The sequence below is a fragment of the Saccopteryx bilineata genome, chromosome 2 (assembly GCF_036850765.1).
Source record: "Saccopteryx bilineata isolate mSacBil1 chromosome 2, mSacBil1_pri_phased_curated, whole genome shotgun sequence".
Taxonomy (NCBI): Eukaryota; Metazoa; Chordata; class Mammalia; order Chiroptera; family Emballonuridae; genus Saccopteryx; species Saccopteryx bilineata.
In genome coordinates, this window is record NC_089491.1 from 9,635,054 (window position 1) to 9,662,094 (window position 27,041).

At 38.0% G+C, this 27,041-nt stretch overlaps 1 protein-coding gene across 2 annotated transcripts in view; it reads right to left on the reverse strand.

Annotated features, from left to right (window-relative positions):
• PBX3 (PBX homeobox 3) overlaps positions 1 to 27,041 on the reverse strand; it is a 221,505-nt gene that overhangs the window by 36,293 nt on the left and 158,171 nt on the right. For both annotated transcript variants that reach the window (XM_066256205.1, XM_066256206.1), the window contains exons 3-5: positions 19,840 to 20,081; positions 6,803 to 6,993; positions 271 to 406 (exon numbers count right to left, since the gene is read on the reverse strand). In XM_066256205.1, coding sequence (XP_066112302.1) covers positions 271 to 406; positions 6,803 to 6,993; positions 19,840 to 20,081 — 569 coding nt within the window. The remainder of the gene's footprint in view (positions 1 to 270; positions 407 to 6,802; positions 6,994 to 19,839; positions 20,082 to 27,041) is intronic.

Consider the following 27,041-nt stretch of genomic DNA (forward strand, 5'->3'; position numbering starts at 1 on the left):
TTCCCACGGCACCTTCATGTCCTTTATGTACTTTCCACTGAAGATTTAGACCAAGGAAGTAGATAACTATCTTGATTCCTGGCCACTTAGAGTTAAAAAAAGGTATCTAAACTTAAAAGCCTGCATAAAAATCTGGACATATCTATGTTTTCTTTATATCTTCTTTGATGATGGGACGTTTGGACATGAACTCTGATGGGAGTGCCCTGAGGAAAGAGCAGGGTCCCTGTCAGACTGGGACACAGACAGGTGCGTGGAGCCCTCACTCACCTGGGACACTGTGATGCTGCACTTCTTGGCCAGCTCCTCTTTGGCTTCTTCACTGGGGTAGGGGTTGCTGAGGTGTGAATAGAAATATTCATTCAAGATTTCTGTGGCCTGTTTACTGAAGTTACGCCTTTTTCGTCTATGACAACAGAACCAAAAAGAATTGTAGTTATAATCAGCATTAACCAAACACAACTATATTAATTAAGACCATACAAAACAGTAGATTTCTATTTTTTAACATTCTTGGGGTCTAATTTATCAATATGGCATTATAAATTATGCTCTTGACATCCTCCAAAGCATTACCCAATGCATTTTAAGATTTAGAGTCACTAAGAAATATACTAGAATGTGAAGCACAATTAACTTTATTCTTTAATTTATTCAACAAATATTAATTGAGGATCTGATGTGTTCTAGATATTCAATAAAGATACAGTTGGAACAAAACAGAGAGTTTATAAAAGACTGGAGGGTTAAAATGAAAAGTAGTATGTTAGGGGAAAGAAAGCCATTAGACAAGTGTCACAGGAATAAATCATTCTAAATTGTGGTGACCATATCAAGGACCATGAAAGAAAGGCATTAGGTATAATGAAGGTATATAGGAGGGAAACCTCACGTGGTTATGGAGTCAGGAAAGGTTTCCTGGGAGACATGACATTTGATCTGCAACCTGGAGAATATGTAGGAAGGAATTAGCCAAAAAGGAGAGGGGAATGGGAATGAGCGGAGGAAACTGTCCCGTAACAGGAAAACAGGAAAGAGGCTGAAAAGTCCAAACGGCTAAAAGAGGCTGGAGCAAAGTAAAAATAAGAGAGTATGGGAGATGAATCTGGAAGGGTGGGCAGGGGCCAGAGTACACAGGCTTAGTGGGCCCCATAAGAACTTTTGGATTTTATTTTACCAATGGGAAGCTATTAAAGTTTTAAATTTTATGTTTTTAAAAAGATTGTTCCGACTGCTAAGAATAGTGGGAGGAGGACACAAGGAAATATAGAGATATTTAAGGAGATAACTGCAATGGTCAAATTGAGAGATGATGGTAACTTAGCATAAGGTGAGAGTAATGAGAATAAAAAGTGTCAAGATCTATTTGAAAGGCAAAAGCAATAGGACTCGATGATGAATTTGGTGGGGGGCGTGGGTGGGGAAGACAGAAAAGGAAGGTAAGGAAAAAAAATGTATCAAGGATTTCTGAATTTGTCTGCTTAAGCAACTGCCTGAATAAGGCATGATTTGCTCACAGGAAAAGACGAGGGAGGAAAATACTTCTTTAATGGCAAAGGGGTGGCAGAGTATCAGAAGATCAAGTATTTATTAACAATTTACTTCAAATAGCAAAAATGTCATTTATATTTGGGTTTTGTTACAAGGACTTTAAAGAATTGCAGCCTGAAGATTAGCATTCGCCAGACTTCACCTTAAATTAAATTCTCCAGTAACTGGAAAATATTTTCCCCAAATAATTTTCTTAATACTTTCTTCCCAATAATCTTAATGATCCTCTCAACTGTGATATCCTATACTCAGGAAAGACAGAGTCAGCAGGCAGTTGTAAATGTGTATACTTTATCAGTTCCTTCTAGTTAAAATGATACCACTAATATGGCAGGTTAAACATGTGATCTATGTCTCAACATTAAGGGAAAGTCAAGGGAGCAAAAAAATCTAGGTTTAATCAAAACATCTCAGGTTATTAGAACTAAAATTTCTTATTTCAATAATTTTTTTGGAAGGTTAAACAATTGTTTCCTAAGGGATGAAGAAGAGAATCAAGATCTATTTGGGGAATAAAATCACCAAGACTCAGTGATGAACTGGATGGGGGAGATGGTGAAGAAAGACAGAGGGGAGGAAGAGGTATATACCAAGAACAAATTAGCATTTTTACAGGAGTGATGCATTGCTTGAAAAGACAAACAAAGCCCTCTCCTGGGGGTACTTTGAAGAGGCACATTCTGATGAGTAGGTGGCTTAGTGAATAGAGTAGAAATTGTCTAGAATAGATATTGAAACTGTCAAGCCTACAGATAATTATGTAGTCCACAAATAATGCTTAATGAGACCACACAGTAATGTCCTGCTCATAAAACTCTAAAGATTCTGGCATTTTACAAAAAATTGGAAGATCAGCCACACCAAGCCCCTATTCTCAGAAGGGAGCTATAGGCTAAAGGTGAGTGATGGCTGTCCCTTCAGATATGCACCCATTTGCTCTAACCCTTACTGCCCCTCATCCAACCACTCTATTCAGCTCCATTATATGAGTTTGTGACTCGCAGACTAAGAAGTGGAGTCCAGCAGCAAGATCCAGGGTATAGCCCTGGCTGGATGGCTCAGTTGGCTGGAGCATCCTCCTGAAGCACAGAGACTGCTGGTTCCATCACCAGTCAGGGCACATGCAGGAACAGATTGATGTTCCTCTGCCTCTCTCTATCCCTTCCTCCCCCTCTCTGAAATCAATAAATTAAAAAACAAACAAACAAAAAGATCCAGGATCAACTGGAGTGGATGATACAGGGCATTTTTTCGCTTATGAAAGAAGGAATGAACAGAAACATATCTGAGTTCACTTATTTTTGGTTCACTTATTAATGTTGCCTACAAGTGGTGTTAGCAAACACTGAAAAACCTCAAAGGACGGATTTATGGGCAAGACAGAACAGCGCACCCCAGACATTTTGGCTGGGTCCAAACTACAGTACTTCTCCGAGAAGTGCAGAGTGACCGGTGCAAGTTTATTCTTCGTTGCTTTGTACTGGTACATGCTTTGGCCTAAGTACCAAGAAAATTTGAGTATGGCCTTTACGGGGGGAACAAAAGTAAAAAAGAGTGAATGAAAATGTCTGCCTAGAGCAGAAAAACCTCCCCTTCTGTGCAGAGGCCTTTCTAAGAGGAACAAGAATAGATGGGACCAAAGCTCAGTGTCTGCATTCACTTGAAGGCACAAGAGACAACTTGGTCCTACAACTTCATTTATGTTTTTAGAAAAACGTTCTGTAAAAAACACCCACTAAGCATTTTCCCTAAATTTCATTCCCCACCCCTGCCCCTGCCATGGTTCAGTGCACTCTAAGTGGCTAAGCCTCAGCCAGGGTGCAGTGGGACACCTGTCCCAGAGCGGTGTCCCACCAACATCATGTCACTAGCAGTAGTCGCTACGGGAGAAGGGACTCTGCTCTGCCTCCTTCTCATTCTTGCTCTGCTCACTGTGGCTTGTTAACATACTCTTCTTGGAAGAAAAATAACTCATTCAGGTGTATATATTATAAATGCCATTTTGTAAAAAAATAAAATAAGCATGACAAGAACGGAACGTATCAGCAGAAAGGAGAGCAACTAAGTTAAGAAAAATTTCTTTCTGTTAGAAGTACTTTCAAATGTCTGTTATATAGTTCTTAATAAAATGCTTAAAGTTGATCATTTTAAAATGTTTAGGCCCTGGCCGGTTGGCTCAGCGGTAGAGCGTTGGCCTAGCGTGCGGAGGACCCGGGTTCGATTCCCGGCCAGGGCACATAGGAGAAGCACCCATTTGCTTCTCCACCCCTCCGCCGCGCCTTCCTCTCTGTCTCTCTCTTCCCCTCCCGCAGCCAAGGCTCCATTGGAGCAAAGATGGCCCGGGCGTTTGGGATGGCTCCTTGGCCTCTGCCTCAGGTGCTAGAGTGGCTCTGGTCGCAACATGGCGACGCCCAGGATGGGCAGAGCATCGCCCCCTGGTGGGCGTGCCGAGTGGATCCCGGTCGGGCGCATGCGGGAGTCTGACTGACTGTCTCTCCCTGTTTCCAGCTTCAGAAAAATGCAAAAAAAAATTTTTTAAAAATGTTTATATTCTGTCACCTCCCTAAGTTTATGAGCTTGTTATAAGCATTAAATGGAAATCTTTATTCATCTGGTTATTCATCTGGTTAGTCACTAAGTTAGTTTTTGCATCTAATACTTGTAACTTTGGGGAATGTAAAAGTATAAAACTTGGCTGTTGCTTTCAACACTGTATAAGATGCACCCAGTTTTTAGACCCCAAATTTTTCGGGAAAAGGTGCGTCTTCTACATGGAGAAATATGGTAGTTTATGTGTGTCCTCAGATGAAAAAGGTTGACAATTGCTGCTCTAGAGAATTGTATAAACACAGTATCAGTCTTGAAGAGAAGGCAAGGACCAGCCAGGGGAGTGATGGAAGTGGGCTTCCTAAAGAGGAAGCATTTAGGCCAGGCCTGGACAGATGAGCAAAGTCTCACCAGGTAACAAACGTGAATGCCAGTTATGCTCCCGGCTCCATGATGTACACCCTCACAGATGACAAATCATTACTGGTGACCCACTCAGGAAAGGGTTGGGAGAACAGGGCTTGCTGTGGAAGGCTGGGGGTTGGTGGGGTGGAGGGTGAGAGGCGGGTGTGGTGTAAAAGAGGTAGTTAGGCAGAGAAAAACAGAACTCTAGTCAGACAAAACAGATCAGACCAAGAGGTATTTCATTTTGGACTAAACACAGGAAAGAACAATTCAGTGCTACAGGAAGAACACTAAAAATGCTCAAATTCTGATCTTTAATAATTTCATGTCTCAGAACCAATCTTTAAGGTAGAATCCTAGAGACCAAAAGGTTCAAGGAATGAAGGTTTTCACTGAAACACTAGTTTCAATAAAAAGCTTTCTACAATAGGATACTTTCTCCATCATTTTCTCTGTTCCTCACCTTGCTTCAATTTCCTTCATAGCACTTAGCATCCTGTGACACTTCTGTACAACATTAAATAGAATACTATAGCATATTTGTTTACTTGGGAATATAAGCCCAACTGGCAAAAGTACGTCAACCTAATGTTGTTTATCTTTTCTAGCACAAATAAATATTTGTAGAAGGAAAGAAGAAAGCAAACAAAGAGGAAAGAAAGAAGTTATAATGAAAATTAAAAGGTACAATTAAATGCTCATAAATAAAGGAATGGCTAAGTAAATTGATTGAACAGACTTCAACAATCATCAAAATATTATTTAACATTAGAGCTGATACTATAGGAAAAATGTTTACATAGTCATAGTAAATTTTTTAAAAAGCAATCCAAATTATACATATTATACCATTATAAGAACACTATTTTTAAAATCCTCTAAAACCTGACAGAAATAAACTAAAATTTACAGTGATTCTTTTTTCTTCAGGTATTAAAACTGTGGTTGTCTTTTACTCCTCCCTCTATGCTATATATTTTCCAAATTTTCCATAGTGAGCTGGGTATCTTTTTAAATAGGAAAAATCTAAAATAAAACTTTAGAAAATTTTAACAATGACTAAAAAGAAACAGGTCTATAAGGCCTTAAATGCCGGGTTAAGCAGTGTGTATACAAGTTATCCGACACTGAAAAGCTACTGTGGTTTATAACCAAAGCCATTAGGGCATCGTTGTGATGCTACAGAAACAGAAAAGGTAGGTGGAGGATGGGCGGGGGGAGCAAGACTAGAGACAGGAGTCCAGTAGAAGGCTACTGTCCAGGTACGGAAGGATGAATATAAACTGAGCAGTCCGAGCAAGGATAGAAAGAAAGAGATAATACGAGAAGTGTTGAAACGAAGCACTGGTGAGCTCTAGTGACAGATTTATCACAGGAGAACAAGGAACCAAAGGTGACACAGGGATCTCCTTAGCTAGGAGCACGGCAGTCAGAGTAAGTGGCAGGCGTTGCCTTATCCGGCTCTAAGGAAGAGCGCTGCCAGAAAGACCTCCACACACCTTGTTTTCTGGGGGAGAAGCTAACTTAGTTATTTTCCTTAAATCCTGTAAAATCTGGGTAATAATTATCACCTCTGTCAGATTCCAAGGAAGAGAAAGTCAAACAAAAGAGAAACTCCTTTCCAAGGCTGAAGATTGATCACAAGCTTCAGCAATGCCCAAGAGGCAGCATACAGTAGCAACCTGACAATTTTTTTCCATCACCCAGTAGGTCAAACACACCATATACGACTATTACCTAACTGACTAACTCTGATGAAACTCGGTGAAAGCTTTCAGGTGAAAGGAAATTTTCAGACTTACATGAGAAACAGATAGGTTTTCCTACCTGATTTGGAAAAACAGAGTTTGGGGTTTAACGATAATGCTATCAACTAAAATATATATCACTTTCCTCTTGGACATTAGAATTTCCAACTATTTTCTTAAAATGTACACAAGCAATGTAACATCAAGGAATTGTTAGAAAACGAACCTTTGTTAAAATCGAGTTACAGACTGAAAGTTATCCTTTAAAATACTTTTAGCATCAGATGTGAAAAGTTACATATTCCTAACTCATTAGTAGCAGCACTAATCCTATCTATGTCCTTGAATCACCAAATTGGCGGCTAATGGCACTACCACTCCCAGACAAGAGGCTTGACAGTGCAGGGACCAGGAGGTGAATGACCTGCCTATCATGAAGAGCTCGTATAGCCAAATTAATGAAGAATCTAAAACCAACTGGCCATTTTTGTAGAAAATAATACACACACACACACACATACGCCACACAACAGATCTGTGGTTCCACATACCTGGCATCAAGGAACCTTGATCTTAAAATCATAACTGCTTCACAAGTACTCTGTTTGAGCTGCATCTGGATGGAGCTAAATTTCCGATGGATGATGCCCACCATTCTTTCAATCTCTTTTGGGGAAATGGGACGTGTTCTACTCTGCTCCCGCAGAAGGTTCATCACATGTGTCGTGAATTCATTACATGCCTGTAAGGGGGGGAAAAAATCACTTCTTAGGAAACCTGGTATTTTATATCATCGCACCCAGACATGAACTCATCTGAATTTCCACCTCATTTGCAGTTGCCCATGGCATGATGCAGTGGGTAGGGCAAGAGGAAAGCCAAGATGCTTGGGAAATGGCAGTGGCAGTCAGACGGGCCAGCAGCAATTCTGACACTATGAATGGCCAGGCATGCAAGGAAGACATCACACTCAATTGCCCCTCCCAACCACCCTTGTCCCAGGTCGGAAATGAGGTTTTCCCACTGGAGAGGCTCTCTACCAACTCTTATATTGAAATAAATAGGTATGATAATTGTTACTAATAAGCACCTTCTAATTTCTCTGGGGTTTTATATTTATTCAACAAATGTTTACTGAAGGACTATGAAGTGCAAACTCTTGCAAGGCCAAGTGCTATTAAAAAACACAGAAATGAGCAAGATAGAGACCTGGCCTTCAGTGTGATAAAATATATAATAAACTAATTCTCAAACAAGGCAGCCTGTGCAAAGTGTCACAGGAAGACAGGAATAAGGGTTTCCTAAGTTCCAAGGAGGGAGTGCTCTCATCTGGGGACAGAGATCACATCAGGCTGCATGACACAAGTGACATTTGGGCTTTAAAGAATGGGTAGGATTTTTGAAAGGTGGATAAAGATAGAAATCAGGAGGAATCCCAGGTGCAAGAAAAATGCTGGAAATAATGGTATGTGGCAAGTTCAGAAGAATTCAGAGAATATGTAGAGAAGAGGGGATACAAGTTTGTGTTAGCATAAGAGACCTTGAATGCCAAGCAGGCCCACATCCTAGTATAACTTAGCTGTGGTGTGGGCCCTATTAGTAGACATGAGCCATCCCTGGAAGATGGGGAAGGTAGCTCAACTCTTCAAGGGAGGGGCAAATCCTGATCAGACTTGGGTCTTAACAAATTCCAATTTTAGTTACCAATCCTCAGCCCCCGTCTCTTTCAGTTCACCTATATTCTTTTACATCTATAAAACCATGTGACTGGGTCTCCACATGTAAATAAAGCATCAGCCTATATTCTTGAATAAAAACATCTGCTGGCATTTTCATCAAAAAGGCAAGACAGTAGATTCTGCATCTTACTGCACAGATGCCCCTGGTAGGCCAAGCAGACAGAACGATCATTGATCACAGCAAGACACATTTTGAAGCTATAATAATGTCCACTTCCCTACAGATATCCTGAACATTGCTCACATGATGGTTTTGCTCATAAGAGAACTAACCTTTCAAGTACACTGGTGTTTCAGTTACTCTAAGCTTTTATGGAACTCTTCTGTAAATATTTCTAAAGTAGGCAAAATGAGTCTTGCTTACCAGTTCAAGCTTTTTACACATTTTAAGTCTTAAGAAATTCAGGCCCTGGCTAGTGGCTCAGTGGATAGTGTCAGCCCAGTGTTTGGACAGCTGGGTTTGATGCCCAGTTAGGGCACACATGAGAAGCAACCATCTGTTTCTCCTTCCCTCCCTCCCCTTTCTCTCCTTCTACCCCTCCTGCAGCCATTAGCTCAATTGATTCAAACGTGGCCTTGGGCACTGAAGATAGCTCGGTTGGTCCCAGTGTGTCAACCTCTGGAGCTAAAAATAGCTTGGTACTTGAGCATTGGCCCCAAGTGGGGTTGCCAGGTGGACCCTGGTCAGGACATATGCAGGAGTCTGCCTATCTCCTTTCCTCTCACAGAAAAAAATATTTTTAAAATAAAATTTTAAAATATTTTTAAAATATTTTAAAATAAAACAAAATTCTCTGTGAGTAGTGACACTATGTTATTATGCTTATGAATTCTTCACAGTGTAGAACTGTATAATACACACAGTAGGCATCCGATAAACATCTATTGATTGGTGGTGGGTTGTTGCATTACAATTCAAGAGTAATGTTGATTAATTACCTTCAGTACATTATCCTTGAACTGTAAATAAAGAATTAACCTACAGTCCTTGGAGAGGTTTAGAATGTCTAAGACTCTCTGAAATCTTATACAAGTTGTATGCACATATGTATTTCCTAAAGGGACAATTTGTGGAGATTTTGTTTTCATTTCTGATTCTTAGCCAATCTATAACTAAAAAAGGCTAAGAACTATTGCCCTAGGTTATGACTACACACACAAAAAAAAATTAGGGAACTTTGGGACCCCTAAATGAGAAGTTCTTTCCATCTTTAGGAAAATCAAAAAGTGCTGGCCGGTTGGCTCAGTGGTAGAGTGTCGGCCCTGCGTGCAGGAGTCCCAGGTTCGATTCCCGGCCAGGGCGCACAGGAGAAGCGCCCATCTGCTTCTCCACCCCTCCCCCTCTCCTTCTTCTCTCTTCCTCTCCCGCAGCCAAGGCTCCATTGGAGCAAAGTTGGCCCGGGCACTGAGGATGGCTCTGTGGCCTCTACCTCAGGCGCTAGAATGGCCCTGGTTGCAACAGAGCAATGCCTCAGATGGGCAGAGCATTGCCCCCTGGTGGGCATGGTGGGTGGATCCCGGTTGGGCGCATGACTGCCTCCCCTTTCCAACTTCAGAAAAAATACACACACACACACACACACACACACACACACACAAAGAAAAATTTTTAAAAGTAAATTTAAAATGTTTTCTGCTCTGTTGTCATTTTATACTATCTTATGTGGAGCTAAAAAGTAGTTGCCTTTCCAAAAAATATGTATATTTTTTCTTGCACTTTCCCTAAGAGATGTTCATATAACTTCAAAATTATATACCATATTTCCCCATATATAAGACGCACCCCTTTCTGAAAAAATTTGGGGGTCTAAAAACTGGGTGAGTCTTATACGGTGGTTATAGATTTTTTTTTTTACTTGGATTTCCTGCCTTTTCACACTTGTTTTTGTGCTTATTATTGAAGACAGTGATTCATCATCAGACACAGATGAGGACAAGCTAATGGATGGGAGTTTTGACAGTGATGAGTTGTATAAATTTTATGATAAATAAAATTTGAGTTCAATAATTTTATGTAATACATTTTTCAAATTTCAGGCCCAAAATTAAGGTGCGTCTTATACATGGGTGCATCTTACACATGGGGAAATATGGCAATTTGACAAATTCTAGCCCTTAGTTTTCTCATCAGTAAAATAAAGAAAATATAACTACAGCTGTCCTGAACTGGGATCAGCAAGTTCTATACTTATATAGCTAGTTCCAAAAAATGTTAATGCCTGGCCCAATAATATAGTATATTTGGGTAATGTATTAACCAAAATTTTTAAAGGTTCTTTTTTATTTCTATAGTATTCCTTAGTACTTCAACTATGCCAAATACATTGTAAATTTTCAAAGGGGAATGGTGTCTCCAACTTTTCCCTGGTAAATTTGATCACAGAACCTCGGAGTAATGCTGTCCAAAAGAAATATACTGACAGCCACATATAAAAATTTTTAACTTTCAAGTAGTCATTTAAAAAAAGGTGAAATTAATTTTAGCAGTATATTTAACCCAATATATGAAAAGTATTATCATATGAACATATAATACATACTATAAAAACTGTTAATGAGGCATATTAATTTTTTCCATACACTTTAAAATCTAGTATGTATTTCATTCACATTTACAGCACATCTCAGTTCAGATTAGCCGTATTTCAAGGTTCAACAGCTACATGTGACTAGTGGCAGCTATAGTATATTGGACACCACTACAGTAGCTTGCTGGGCCAATCAATGTGCTATAAAAAAATTGTTGGGAAACAGTATACTAAGTAATCTTTAATGCTTCTTTCTTTATTCTTCACCACCATGCATTTATAAAAATACAGAAAATAAGATAAAGACAGTTTCACTTAGGAATGTCCTTAATAAACGCAAGAGAAATTATTCATTTTACTGTACCTCAACACTTGACTAAATTTTTAATACTCTGTGTGACAAACAAGAGGCACACGAAAGTACTTCCCTGCATGTCAATGGATGCTTATCTCAAGAAAAAAGCACTTGATTAAATTTGTCTATTTGAAATCAAAATAGCCTGACCTATGGTGGCACAGTGGCTAAAGCATCGACCTGGAATGCTAAGGTCGCCAGTTCAAAATCCTGGGCTTGCCTGGTCAAGGCACATATGGGAGTTGATGCTTCCTGCTCCCCCCACCCCACCCCGGTCTCTCTCTCTCTCTCTCTCTCTCTCTCTCTATCTCCTCTCTAAAATGAATAAATAAAATCTTAAAAAAAAAAATCAAAAAAGACAAATTACAAGTATTAAAACTTGGGTATTTGGCAGATGTTTTCTTAAACATGAACCAAGTGAGTCTGTTATGTCAAGGAAAACAGCTAATAGTAGTTATGCCAGTGATAAAATTTGAGTTTTCAAGTGAAGATTATAATTTTGAAAAATTTGCATCTACCCCATGAGCTTGACAGTTTCCCATTAGACTTTCTGATAATTTGATACTAGTATTGATAAATGTGGTATTTTGATATTATATAATGAAATATGTCAACACTGGAAGAGATAACCAGTGAATCGATATTTTCCAAATGATCAATGCATGAGGTTACAAAAATTTGCATAGGTAGAGCCATTCAAAGTGCAAACTAGACCAGTGGATTTTAAAGAAACAGAGTATAAAGAGTTGACTGATATAGTTTCAGACTCCACACTGTAACTAATCTTTAAGACACTGCAACTTGTCAAGTTTTACTGTAATATCATAGAAGACTATCCACAGTTATATGAAAAGGCTATTAATACACTCTTCCTTTTTCCAATGACATATTTGTACAAGGCCAGATGTTCTTCATATACTTTAACCACATGGCTGACTGCAGAAGTACATGTGAGAATCCAGGTGACTTCTATAAAGGCCAACATTAAAGAGTTTGCAAAAATGTAAAAATGCCATTCTTCTCACTAAATTTTGAGTGTTTTTGTTTCTAAGAATTATTTAGGTTAAGATAATGGTTTACTATTCCTTTTAAATTAATAAATACTTTTAGTTTCTAGTATAATAAATGTTGATAGGCCTGACCAGGCGGTGGCACAGTGGATACAGCATCAGACTGGGACGCAGAGAACCCAAGTTTGAAACCACAAGGTCGCCGGCTTGAGCGTGGGGTCATTGGCTTGAGCATGGGATTGTAGACAATGACCCCATGGTTGCTGGCTTGAGCCCAAGGTTGATGGCTTGAGCAAGGGGTCACTTGCTCTGCTGTGGCCCCCTGGTCAAGGCACAAATGGTAAAGCAATCACTGAACAACTAAGGTGTGGCAATGAAGAATTGATGCTTCTCATCTCTCTGCCCCCTTCCTGTCTGTCTGTCCCTCTCTCTGACTCACTCTCTGTCAAAAAATAAATAAATAAAATAAATGTTATAGATGTTACCAGTCAAGTAAAAGCTCTTAAGGGCTCTTCAATAACTTTTAAGAGTCTAAGTCCTAAATCCAAAAAGTTTGAGAACTGCTGTATTAGAGATGGAAACATTTATTTGCACATAAAACATTGCTAATTCCTACAAACTAGCTCACACATCATGGTAACACATATCTATGACATGGTTTGTGTCTTGATAAATAATTCAACACTCCTGTGTGAATGATACTTGAGATGTTAACTCTCCTATTCTTTCTCTGGCTGTTATTTTAATTCTCCAGAATGAATGTTTGCCTACTTTTTCTAAAGCAGCAAAAGGTTCATGTGGAAAAAACAAAAACAAAAAATAGCAGGTTAAAAGCAAAAAGTTTCTGCATCTACAAACTCATAATTTTCTAAAACATTGGCTGAATGTCTCATAACTTATTAAGTGAAGTCATCTATGAATGCAAATGCTGATTAGCAATTTGGCAATAGCCCAACATTCACAGAATTCACATTGCTTTTCTTTAAACCAGTAGTTCATACATGATTAATTAGAACATCTCATTTATGTAGTGTGCACTTTAGCTCATTACTCTAAGTAAAATTCGTTAAGTATTTACATTTAGATAATTAAAATCTGGGTACACCCTTAAGAAAGATGCATACACTTTAGGCAAAGTCATTTTTTTCCTTTATACCACTGAAAGTAAATTACAGCCTCATTTACAGCATCATCTGCATCAGTTTCAGAGCAGAACACAGTACTGCCTCATTTCTTATTCCTTAAAAGATAAACATTTTTTAAATACAAAAATGCAGTAAGAATGATCAAATGATTGCAGAGTTGTTTTGAAGGGCCATCTGACCACACACGAGCAACAATGCTGTTTATAATATGGGATGCTCACTTCAAACATTTCTCGTATTCTCCATCATATCTCCAAGACTATGTTATTAAAATAGACATGGGACTCCTTGAATTTTCTGAGTTAGAGTAATAGCAGAAACCTCGTTTTCTTTTTATCCAGCTGCTGAAAACTATCCAGAATGCATTTTTTTTTTTTTTTTTTTTTTTTTTTTTTTGTATCTCTGTGTGGCTGTCTGTGTTTTTGCAAGAGATAGACGGGAAGGGAGAGAGATGAGAAGCATCAACTTGTAGTTGCATCACTTTAGTTGCTCATTGATTGCTTCTCATACATGCCTTGACCAGGGACTTCAGCTGAGCCAGTGACCCCTTGCTCAAGCCAGAGACCCTGGGCTCAAGCCAGTGACCGTGGGGTCATGTCAATCATCCCACACTCAAGCCAGTGACCTTGCGCTCAAGCCAGCAACCTCAGGTTTTCAAACCTGGGACCTCAGGGTCCCACGTTGAGTCTCTATCCACTGTGCTACCATGGGCCAGGCAACTTTTGATCTGTGTTTTAAAACATACATTGTAGTAATACAGTGAAGTGAACCTAAAGCATGGAAGGCATTATCTGATACAAATAGTTTGAATCAATTCTTTTTTTTTTTTTTTTGTATTTTTCTGAAGCTGGAAACAGGGAGAGAGTCAGACAGACAACTGCATGTGCCTGACCGGGATCCACCCGGCACGCCCACCAGGGGCCACGCTCTGCCCACCAGGGGGCGATGCTCTGCCCTCCGAGGTGTCGCTCTGCCGCGACCAGAGCCACTCCAGCACCTGGGGCAGAGGCCAAGGAGCCATCCCCAGCGGGCCATCTTTGCTCCAATGGAGCCTTGGCTGCGGGAGTGGAAGAGAGAGACAGAGAGGAAGGAAGGGGTGGGGGTGGAGAAGCAAATGGGCGCTTCTCCTATGTGCCCTGGCCGAGAATCGAACCCGGGTCCCCCCGCACTCCAGGCCCACGCTCTACCGCTGAGCCGATCGGACAGGGCCTGAATCAATTCTTAATATGAGTCTTCCTTTTAGCCACTTGTTCCTTGCTCCTTAAAAATCTAAACCAATTAATAATTGAGAACTTGAATTATTTGGACTTTTGATACTGTTTTAGTAATATTTACCAACTAGTGAAAACTTCTCCTTGATATTCATACCTATTTGGTTTATTATCAAAATTTTCAGTGTTTTGCTTGTTTTGTGTGGTGCTATTTTCAGTTCTGATTTCAAGATTCAATCCCTTTCCTGCTTGTAAATTCAGATTATTGAATATAAACATGTAAAACCAAACAAAGAGCAAGCACTGATTTTAGAGGAAGTTTTTAAACGGTTCAGTAATCAGATCTGAAGACTGAAGGGTCTTTTGTAATCATCGGTATAAGTTGATTGTAGCCAACAGATCATAATATTGCCTATTCTAAAATCTACTTTACAAAGAAAAAATAAATCTCTATTAAAAGTCAATGTCTCTCAAATTTACATGCATCCATTTTCTAGATGTCTTTATAACCCTACATGTAACTCTAGTTCAATATTATAGATTTTATATTTATGAAATGTTTATTATTAAATCAACTAATTCTTCATTTAAAGAGTCTTCCTAAGCCAAATATATAGAATGAGACCAGTATGCCTAAAGAACAGCTGCGAAGATGAAATATCTATTGTACTTCAACACTTCTTACCTAATTACATTGTTTAGGGACCTATCTCATGAGGATTTTGTAAGGATTATATGCATGTTAAGTTCTTTGCATAGAGTCTAAAACATAATTAATAATAAATGGCAATTATTACTGACGAGAAAAATGGCAATTTAATGAAATTCATATTTTTGTGTGTGGTAATTCTGCAAGTCCCTACTCTGATTACCTAATATATAATATAGTTCTGCCTTGCCAAGGCCTAACTACAAACATTGCTTCCAAAGAAACTGAATAAAAAAAGAATATTCAAATATAAAACAATTCATTCATTAATCAAGTTTATGGTCAAAGGTACACTTGGTGCATAGAGTCAATAAACTAGAAACTTGGAGGAAAAACGAGGAAACACTCCTTCCAGTCAATGAAAAGGTCCAGCATGAGAACTGACAAGTAGAACCCTTCCCTTGAAACAATGATTCACAAAGCTTTGCTTGGGAAAATGAAATATAAAGTTTACATCAGGTGGCACCTCTTTGTCTTTCCTGCTTATTTATTAAAAAGAAATAGCAAAATGCAATTAGGAGTTTGCGAGCTACAAAATCTCTAATGTAAGAACATCAGCAGTTTTTAACCTGATAAAAATAAAAATAATATCCCTTTACAAGCAAAGGAGATTCTGCCAGGAAATGTAAGCACAGAATATTGAGATTCTCTAAAAGCCCAAGGCCATTCCTTTACAGTGGTTTCCACACTCATTCTCCATCCCCCAACACTCCGCTGATATCTGAAAATCCTCTAGTATCTAAACAGTATCTGACCGGTCTTGAGCACATTCAGTGTACATGCTTGGCTCCAATGCTTTACCTGATCTGAGGTGAATTCATTCGACATCTGTGAACTCAGAAAGCAGGTTCCCAGATGCTTAGGGAGGGTTGGGACCCTTACAACACTTTAGCCTTCAGCAAAAATGTATTTCAATATAATTATAGTAGATAGCTTTCAATATGTCATCTCTATTATAGCAGCTATAAATTATGAAGTGAATTGCCTGTGTACAAGCATTTCTCTGGTACAAGCAAAGTGGGAGAGCTGCATAGGGCATGATATATCTTTTCCGTTTTAACTGAGAACAAATGTCTAAGTCAAATTCCATTTGCAAATACCAATGTGTCCATTTTATTTTAGCAGAGTGGCGAAGGAACCAAGAAGGCCTTCAATTCTTAAAAACAGGCTTCCAGGACTTTTGGCTAGAGTTCATTAGAAATTTACCTCTTCTAATAGCTGGACCTCTAATCATAAGAGCATATTTGAAAGGTAATGTAAAAGCATTTTTCAAAATGTGTAGCTCATCAACAAGCTGGCAAATAAATGAGGTTTTTGTCCAACTCAAGAAGGAGGCAATGCTCTCCAGACAAAGTACTATAAGACAGCTGCTGCAAGCTTTGGAAGATTATATTCCTGTTCAGTGTCAGGATCAACAAGAGAAAAGTAAAATAGTTTTTGTTTCCTTTGGGGTGGTGGTCATATTCAAGAACCTCACTCTATTATATACTCTATGCCTAATATTTCAAAAGGGTTTGATAAGTGAATTTTGATGACTGTCACCAAAAATCATTACATCTAAGCCTATGTAATAGAGACATATGATCAAAGTCTATTTTATAGAGGGGGGGGAAAAAGGACAGTATTTTTAAAATAGTACCATTTCTAAACCAGACACATAAAACTGAGCCTTGTAGCTTGGATTTAATTTTGCTCAAACTGGAGCTCTAGTCTGCTTAGCTTTGTAAATGTGGCTATGTTTATAAGGTACTTTAATTTACTGCAATGGTGGTGTTTGTTAATTTTATGGCAATCTAAATCTAAACAAGCTTTAGATACATCTTCATTACAGCTTCATTGCAAAACACAGTAGAGTGAATAGCTCTAGATTCCAATGTAGTTTATTTCTTTTAGTAAAAGACTCAACACAATTTTCTGATGAAGCCTCTGCCTTCACACATATGTTCTTCCTATTATTGACTAATAACTGTTCTGTCACTCAGAGTACCTGTGTTCCCTTTTAGGAGGAAAAATATAGTTTCTGCAAAATGATTAAAATAGTTGTCTTTTTCCCCCATCTCTACTCTGACCCTACTCCAAATGCAACCTGACACGGGCAAATCAGAGAAAACCAGAATTTTTCTGAATTATAGTATTTTCCAATTCGACATATGTAGCAGCATAATGAAAAAGGCATATTGTCAGAAACAGATTTCAATCCTGATTCTGACACTGACCAGATGTGTGACATTGGACAAATAACCTGAATTTCATTTTCTCATCTGTAAAATGGAAATTATAATGTCATCTATTTTAGAAATGTTACCTCTTCATCTCACTTAGTTCTGCTTAGCCCTTCCAAACATATCCCTGAAAGGTCTTTCCAAGATAAAGACTCTGTATCCCCAGATTTAAAAAAAAAAGTTGACTATCTTATGTCAAAACTCACAGAAAAGCTATAAAAGCCACCCCATCGACAACTTGAGAGTTAAATGCTGCTATTATTTCTAAAACAATTCAGAACCTACAGAAGAAAATTTGTAAACTAAAATTCTTTTGAATCAGCCAACCAGCCATCACACTCCATCTATTTTTTGTTCATAATACTGCACTGGCTTCATTTATCTACATTTTTTCTTTCTGAAAGTGTTAAAAATAAGAAAGGAAATAAACATTTAAATAGCTTTTATTAGGCTACTAAATATATCTAAAAAATAAGGTTCATGATTACAATTTAAAACTCATTATTTTCCAATATATTTAATCCAAAAAATCTTCAAGTACTTAGTGTAATTTATGAAGAACTTGTGTTTATGTATTTTTAAAGCACACAGAAACAAAACAAAACAAAAAAATACTCAAAACTCTGTGACATTGACTGATGTCAGCTTTGCCCAACTTCCAAAAGGGCTATTGGTAGAAAATAAGGAGGTCGATGTGAAGAAACAGGGCAGGAGATAGTAAAAAACTATCTTAATTTCTCAGCCAAAAAAGTAGAGCCATTTGACTCAATTATTATAGATATTTTCAGGCAAGGTGATCGGTGGTATTTAGTAAGTATGTATAGATGTATTTAATATAAAGTTATGCAATTAGGATATTACTACAAATTGGAGCCATTTCCCACTGTTTATGCTCAGGGTAACCTTTTCAAGCATTACTTATTTTGTTTACTCTTAATTATTCATATGTCAAATCAGAAGGCTCCATTTTTTTTTCATGTAAACACAAAAGATAATTCCCTCAAAATTCTTATTTGTACATCTTCCACCAAAAAGTATTCTAAATGAGACTAGAAATAGTTTGAGATCCTAGAAAATCCTACTCAGAAAAAAAGACATCTTCTAAGATTGCTTTATATTGTATACTGCTTACAAAAATTAGGGCATATTTTATTGCTTCATATTCATTTTGAAATATCCCCTAATTTTTGTGAGCAGTATATTTTAACATAGAACTACAGAGCAGTATATTTTAACATAGAACTACATAAATCCTTCTACCCTCCCTCAAAACACACTCACCTCTGGGACAGAATCCAGCATTTGCTTAACACCACCATAGCCAGCATATTAGAGAAGGCAATGAAAAAAACAACTATACAACTGAAACTCCTTGGGGAACTTGGAAGAAAAATCAGTATTAAAACTGACCAGGACTTCCACACCACATTAAGGTGTTCGGACTTGAAGGTATACCTGACTACACAGTGAAGTATTTATGGGGGAAATGGTATGGTGCCTGACACTGCTTTAAAGTATTCCACCAAAAAGGGGGGAGAGGGGAGTAAGGGAGAGAGACAAAATGAGATTGACAAAATGTTAATAATAATTATTTATCTGGGTGATGGGTATATCTAGGCAGTTCCTTATTTTAGGATGAACTCTATAAAACAGCCAACTCACCAACTGTTTGTTGACCTTGGCAAAAATACTTGGCAATTTCAATATGACTTAATAATCTCTTTATTTGGGGGGAGGATATTTAAACCTTTCTATATAATGTTCTCTTTAATTACCTTCCAGTGAGAATTACTCAAACTAAACAGGTTTTTAGGTTAAACTAACAACTAAAATACATTTAAAATGAACCATGAACATTTTACCTTTTTTCACGGAATCTAAGGGTTACTTATTTTCCCACACATTTTAACTTCTCTGCTGTTTGGAAGCATTTTACAATTAATGGCATATTACGGTTAAACTGAGCAGTGTTGATTTTTTTTTTTTGGTGGTACATAAAGCAATGATATAACTTAAAATCAAAGGTATCTTAGGTTCAATGAAATACAGCTAATATAATTGTTGAGAAGAATAACATTTTTAACCTTCCTCTCCCATCAGGAATTTAGCATATAATGCCTAATACTCTCCGCCCTGGGTTAATTACCTTGAGAGGTCTCCCCCTTGGAGAGACAGGCCAGAACCTGCTTACTTTGTGAAGGTAACTCCCTTCCTATAGGCTGGCACAGTCCCAAAGAATTCCTAGGAGGATTCTGGAGCTCACAGCAGAGGAGAAAGATCTCACTATGCAGTGCTTCCCTTTAAAAGTTGTCACAGCTTAAGAATAAGGCCAGTGCATAAATGTCAATGATACAAAGCTTTGAAGAGCACAGAGTCGGGAGGTTAGAGGGGAAGGATGACTGCAGGTGTGGTAGTAAGGGCACATGAATATGAGGAATGAATAAAACTAAAACAAGGAGATGGGATAAAATAGTTAAGCTTCACCTCTGAAATCTCAAGGGGACTTCATTTCATGAATCCAACAATTCACTTAAATTTCTGCATTGACCTTATTTATTTTGCTCTTTGTGTTAACACCTACCCCTCAAAGCCCTCAATATTGGTTAGCGCAGTCTAACAGCAGAGCAACAGAGGGTTTGTGCAGGACTATGAGAGTGGTGGCTGCTGACCTGTTCATACTTCTCCAGTTCTGTGTGATAGATTTGTCTGATCTGGGTCAATTTGGCTCTGTAATCTGAGTGTTCAATAGAGTTATCTGAAGAACCTCCAGAGGCTGCTGCGGCTGCAGCTGCTGCCGCCGATCCCCCACCTTTCTCAGGACCTGAAACCCCTTCTGCCAAAAGCATATTGTCCAGTCTCATTAGCTGGGGATCGGGAGGGTCCTCCTCCTGGGCTCCTCTGATGCTGAGACCTTCAGGGAAAGAGAGAGAGAGAGAGAGAGAGAGAGAGAAGAAGCGAGAAACAGGACAAACAGTGTGAGTATTTTATTTATTAGAGAAAATGATCACATAACAACAGAGTACTACAATTCATGCTGAGAATTTCATTGTTCACATTTTAATGATAAGCTTAAGTATGAAAATTCTTTTCAAGATAATATTTACATGCATTCCAGAATTTCTAAGATCATCCCTGCTCAATTTATCCCAGATTGGGGCTTTAGAAAAAGGCAGTCATGGCTTCCAGAATATTCTGAAATCCAATCTTTCCAGATTTAGGTGATTTAAGCATAAAATGGGAAGAGGGTAAAACATTTGGGATTTTGAAAAAGAAAAAAAAAATCATCCAAGGATATAAAACAAACCTACTGAAAGAAAGGTGGTTATTCCATTTCTTTATACAGTTAGGACAGAATTTAAAATTTCATAGAACAATTAATGTACAAGCTATATCCAAAAATTAAAATATAAACAGGATTAGATGGGCTTCTCCATCATGTAATCTCAGGGGAAGAAAAGAAATACATACATTAGGAGGTAATTAGCTATGCTTTAAAAATATATATTAGTAAATGCCTTTGTTAAGCAATTGTCAACAAACTATAAAACCAGGACACTAAATACAGTACTAAAAATGTACTATCAACATAGCAGTATGATGCTGGGCACAGTATCTCAATCTAATTTTGCTTTTAAATAAAGAACTTTCTAAATGATGCCCAGTCAGCAACTTCATCTGAGTACTATAGATCACAGCTGACAATTCCTAGGTTTAATCAGGTCACATAGGCTTTCTGCCAAGATGTTTTCAACAACACAGAAGACAAAGTTTTAAAATAATTATCATGGTATAAAAAGCAGTGGAGTCGTGACAGCTCAGAATCAGCATTTTCATTAATGTGTAGCATAATCTAAAATATCCAAGCCCAATTAACCTCTGTAAATCTACTTAAAAGCAGGGTTTTCACACTAGTTACAAGGCGTCTTGGGGGGGGGGGGGGAGAAGTTGGCATCCTGCGTGTCTGCATTTGGATTCTGCCTTTTGCGTCTGTGCCTGATGTTGTTTATCCACAGTGGTGCACACTTTGTGTCTGGTGTAACTTACATGACAGTAACATCTATAAGCTGCCAAGTACTCAACTGAGCACCAGCTCTGCAATTTTATATGCTAGCCTAAAACTACCATCAATTCTTTTAAGAACAGATTTCATTCCTAGATGTCCTGAATTATACCCACAGCAGGAGAGAGAGCTCTTGGTTGTCTTAACTCAAATGCACAACTTTAATTTCCTCCCTCAAAACACTTTAAAGCTGTCACTTTCATTTAAAAATATACTTTGGAATAATTTCAACTGGGTAATAAAACGAACTCACAATGATTTAAAATTGTATCTGTTGCCTGTTCAGAGGTAAATAAATAAGGTTTGAAAACTGTAATATACCAAGACAATAATTCATTTAGGGAACCAAACAGTTAGATAACTCCTCTTAAATAAGATTAAAATCAGTATCAGCACATTGCTGATAATTAAAGATAGACAAACATGTATCTGTTTTTCTAGATATAGAAGAAACTGCCAAATATTGGTTACATTGGTATTTTTAACATTTTTCATTTTTTCTTCTAATTCACTTTTTTACATGTTAAAATCGGCCTAGACATGCTTGTAGTAGTTCCACATAGCAAGTTTTCTGTGCCTTTGACAAGCACTGAGGACTCACTGAGCAGCCTCTTGTCTGACACTTCCAGCTCGGTTTCATTTTATATTATTGATTTGGGAGTTCCTAACTTTTCTTTTTTTTTTTTTTTAACTTTTCTCCTTTTTAAACTAACCTTTTGCTCACATTTTTGTGTGCCTGTTGTTCTTTTTATACTATATTTACACAGACACCAGTGCTCCTAGAAATATGTTTTTTATCTACCCTAAAGTTTCTTCCAGGTTTCCAGTTTTCCCCTCGTACATATATTTATTGATCTTTTCCCTTTGGACATTTGGTGAGGTTCTTTAATAGTAGATCAACATCCACAAACAAAATTATTACGCTTCCCCGCACATGTGCAGCACACAAAAACGATGTTCAATGACTAATACACAGGAAATTCATCAGAGAAATTCAAAAGACACAAACTAGTTGGGCATCTATGACACTTTCAGGTGCACCTAATATGCATATAAACCAACACCACCACACCAATAGGAAGCAATCCTTAAACTCAACAGTAGTGAACACATATAAAAATAATAAGTATGCATTTAGTCTGGCATAACATTCTCCCTTGTGGTAAGTAACATCTCTTCTAAAATTATAAGTAAATCAACACTTCAGTGTTTGTTTCAAATACAGGAAAAATGTTTTTTGTTTTGTTTTGTTTTGTTTTTTTGCATTTTTCTGAAGCTGGAAACAGGGAGAGACAGTCAGACAGACTCCCGCATGCACCCGACCGGGATCCACCCGGCACGCCCACCATGGGGCAACGCTCTGCCTACCAGGGGGCGATGCTCTGCCCATCCTGGGCATCGCCATGTTGCGACCAGAGCCACTCTAGCGCCTGGGGCAGAGGCCAAGGAGCCATCCCCAGCGCCCGGGCCATCTTTGCTCCAATGGAGCCTTGGCTGCGGGAGGGGAAGAGAGAGACAGAGAGGAAGGCGCGGCGGAGGGGTGGAGAAGCAAATGGGCGCTTCTCCTATGTGCCCTGGCCGGGAATCGAACCCGGGTCCTCCGCACACTAGGCCGACGCTCTACCAGGAAAAATGTTTTAATGCAATCCTTCTGCACACACTTTATAAATTATGTACATCAAATCTAATCAGAAAAACCACTTCCTGCCTAAAAGTTCACACTCTTGTGGATGAAAAGTATCAGAGCACTTTGCAATTAGGCAACATCAAGAAAGCTATTTTATCAATAGAGAAGTCATTGTCACAACTATACAGTTAAGTCCTCATTTTATGTCACCAGCAAGTTCTGTGACTACAAGCGAAACGATGTATAAGAAAACCAATTTTACCGTAGGATAACTGACATGAACAAGAGTTAAGTTCGTACTGCATCTCATCAATGTTATAACAACACGTTACTTGAGGGCTGGCTTATAGTTGAGAAAGTGAATCAAAAATGTTTCCTCTGTTAAGCAAAGTCATGACTATAGGTATTTAAATAGTAATAGCTGGTTTCCAAAATTATTTTTAATTTGAATATTTATTTTATTTTTTTTTATTTCTTATTTATATTCTTCAAATTACTATTTTATTGCTCATCCTACCCACCTATTCACTCACTGTTACTCACCTGCCTAAGTCACACATGGTTTCCAATCATAACACCTACTCCTCTAGGCACCTATAAACATTTTAATGAATATAAATTTGCAAGGGCTGCCACAATGAATCAGGCTACGTAGTTTTCAAAAGATCTTGATATCTTCAAAACGAAACTTGGGAAAACAATAATTTAAAATTTAATCTATTTTGTTTTTAATCCAAAATGTATATTGTGACATTTATACAAATTTTATAAAATTTTACTTCTATGTTTAGTTATCATAGCATTATAAAGTTAAAAAAAAACCCACTCTATTTACAATCCACTTATAACCACAACATTCATTTCAATATCCCCAAGATTTAGACAAATCATATAAACACAGTAAAACATTGTTTAACAATGAACTTGGCTTTGTTATAAGCCCACAGTTTTTGCATATCTTTCAGCAAATCCTAATTAGCTGTCTTTCAACATGCTGTGCACCTGCCCCACAGATAATGGGAGAGAGCATCTGCATAGATGACTGCATTCGAAGGGCAATAAATAAATTACGGGTCAAAAGTATTATAAAGCTTCCTTCAAATAAACGCATACCCTTCACAATACTAAGCTGCAGATGTGAAAAGTACCGAAAGCCCACTCAAATGGTATGATTATGGGGCTGTTGGAGTTTAATAATCTGACTGTAATTCAGGCATTTTCAACAGCTCATTAAGGGTTCATTAATATATAGGCAAGCTTTTGAATTATAAATAAGCAGATTAGAAATCTGCAGTGGCTGAATTGTACAGTACTAGCCTCTCTAACAGAACAACACTGTAGAAGGCTTGACCTGAGAGGATGAGGTGCAAACACAGGGCACTAAACTAACTAAGCTTCATGGCTCCCTTATTTCAAGGACCAAGCCCACTGGACCATAAGTAAGTTCTGTTCATCCAGGACTGTGAAGTGGCTTCAGACCATGGCTGCTTTAACTGTGTTCCATACATGGTCATTAATTAGGCACAACTAAGATCTAGCCCTACAATATTTCCACAATCACAGAAGACATATGATATCCATAGCAATAATTAAGAAAAGTTATCAGATTTTTACTTTGTAAACAGAACATTATTCAGACCTGCTGTGAAACAAAAAGCTATTATGGAAACTTGAGTTGTCAGATTTTTCTCCTAATGAGCATGCCATAAAACTAGATTCCAAATTATTCATAAGCTTGGGCCTCTGAAATCTCTATAATTCTGTATTCTGATGGACTTCCCCTTGATTCACTCAACTACCACCCCAGTCTGAGCTCGAAGGAAAAGGTTTAGCAGCATCATGTAAAACAAGGCCAGATCAGATATTTCCAGCAGGTCCAGAATTCTTGGCTGCTTTGAAACCAGTGCCAACTCTAAAAATTTCTGTTTCTCTTATCATTTTCCCTAGATTTTATTTTGCCTGTTACTTAAAAGTAACAAGGACGGTGGTTTGATAGTACGAAGATGACTAAAGGAAATACCAACTTTACTTCCTGCTTTCTTCATTTTAAAATCAAGTCAGTCACAGTTTGAGAAACATAAACCCAGTTATACATAAAAAAGAAAGATAAACACAGATGTGTTGCTACTTTTCTTCACAAATCTAAAGAAAGGTAAAATAATTTTCCACCTGACATCCCTAAGTAAGAAGAAGCAGTTTAAATATGAAATGGAAGACCTGGAAATAAAATGAAGGTCACAAGTCCCATGGTTATAAAATCTTATTTAAAACAATTACTTTCTGTTGTGCAAACTGGAATATAATATGGGAACAAAGTAGATAAAGGCACTGAAAAATCCCTCAAGGTGCCAATATCTAAGCTAGACTTGCTATGCATGGGGAGGGGAAGGGAGGTTGCAGTTCTCAGACAGGGGGTGCATTAGAAATAGAGCTAAGGAGACAAGCCCAAGTACAGTGCTTAACTGGGACATGACTGAGAGAGACCCAAAAAGGAGAAGAAAAATAGAAAGAAAAAGAAAAGGCAACTGAATGATATCAGCACCTCCTAAAGAAAGATCTAGAATATTATTTGCACCTGAATTTCATGCGCTCCTTTTTAGCTCTGAAGATAAAAATAATACTTGTAATGAAAGAGAATTATTTTATAGATATCAGTAGAAGCAACCGTAAAAACAACTAATTTTTAAAATATTATGTGAAAATGACAGATGATAGAGTTGCCTATCACAACCTGTGGCCCCATGCCCATCCCACTCTGGCTCCAAATCTCCTTTTAAGCCAATGTTAGTGTCTAATCCACTGAATATGGCAGTCATATTACAAGCTAATGTCACTTTCACTCCTATTTAAGGTGACTGTGTGGTGTGTGCACGTTTTTCATGTCAGGTGTATTAAATATAACACGGCAATGCACTGCACATTTCCACGCCAACCTAGTTGTCACTTTCGCTTGACTCATTCTCTATTGAGGAAAAATGCAGCACTGGGAATTTACAAGGCTTTTCAGTTAAATGGACATAAATCACAGGTTTCATTCAAACCGAATAATCACTGGCCATAAAGAGCTACTTGTCTCTTACCATATATTACAGTGAAGTTCCTGTGAGCAATAATGCAGCCATTCATGGCAAAGAAAAACAGAGCGAGACATTAAGAACTGACATGTAATCCTGTTAGGGCCCTGACGTGGAGAGTGTGGCTGACATTTTTATCATATATGTCCATTTCTATTTGGAAAATCAGAGGAATAAAAATGATTACTTCACTGCCCAAATCTACCTTCCTAAAACAGCCCACTGAGATTTGTTTACATGCTAGGAAACTGCTTACTAGAAATTCATAAATCTAAGATTTTGAAGCATTTCCCCTGATGGTTAAATTGAAGATATGACTAGAAAGTTTCCCCATAATGCTTCTCCACACCTCCATTTCCTTCACTTTCAACACATAAACTGTCAATCCATCGCTTTATTACATTTCACCTTCATTATAAAGCTGTTGGCAGAATGCCTGTTTCTAACACACAGCACTGATAACTTTTCTCCAAGCACTTGCTGCAAAGCCATCTCACTCAAGAAAGCAGGCAACTAATGACCTTTATTAGAGGTTCCACGGAAAGCAGCTAGCCGCTATAATAACATTATTAGTATCTTGGTCTGTATAGGTACTAGACTCCTGGGCAGAGCCTAGATGTTATTTTCCTGCAGTTCCACAAATGCACTTTAAGTGAAAAGAGGGATACCATTTAAAGGTACTTCTTGAATCACTAGTGTTTTTCTATGCCAGTATGATTCCCAAGGCGATGAGTCTGACATTTCTGCACGATTCCAGCAATGCAAATGACAATAGAGATCACTCAGGGATCCATTCTTCTCCCCGGCTATACCATCAATCCCTACTATACCACAAGCTCGGACAATTTATTCTAGCAGAAACAGAGGAATATTTTACACAAAAGACTTAGCCTGAAATAATGACTCAGGCTAAATATTTAGCTATTTGGGGCCATGAAAAATATTAATCAGACTTATTGTATGTACCAGTAACTAACAAAACTACAGTATAGTTCATTCAAAAACATTTATTATATTCCTGTATGAAGGCATGTTAATTCTATGGGAAGGGACTTTTTTAAAAAAATCGTTCATTTTCATCACAGTTTCTCTTTACCCTTCATGTCTATT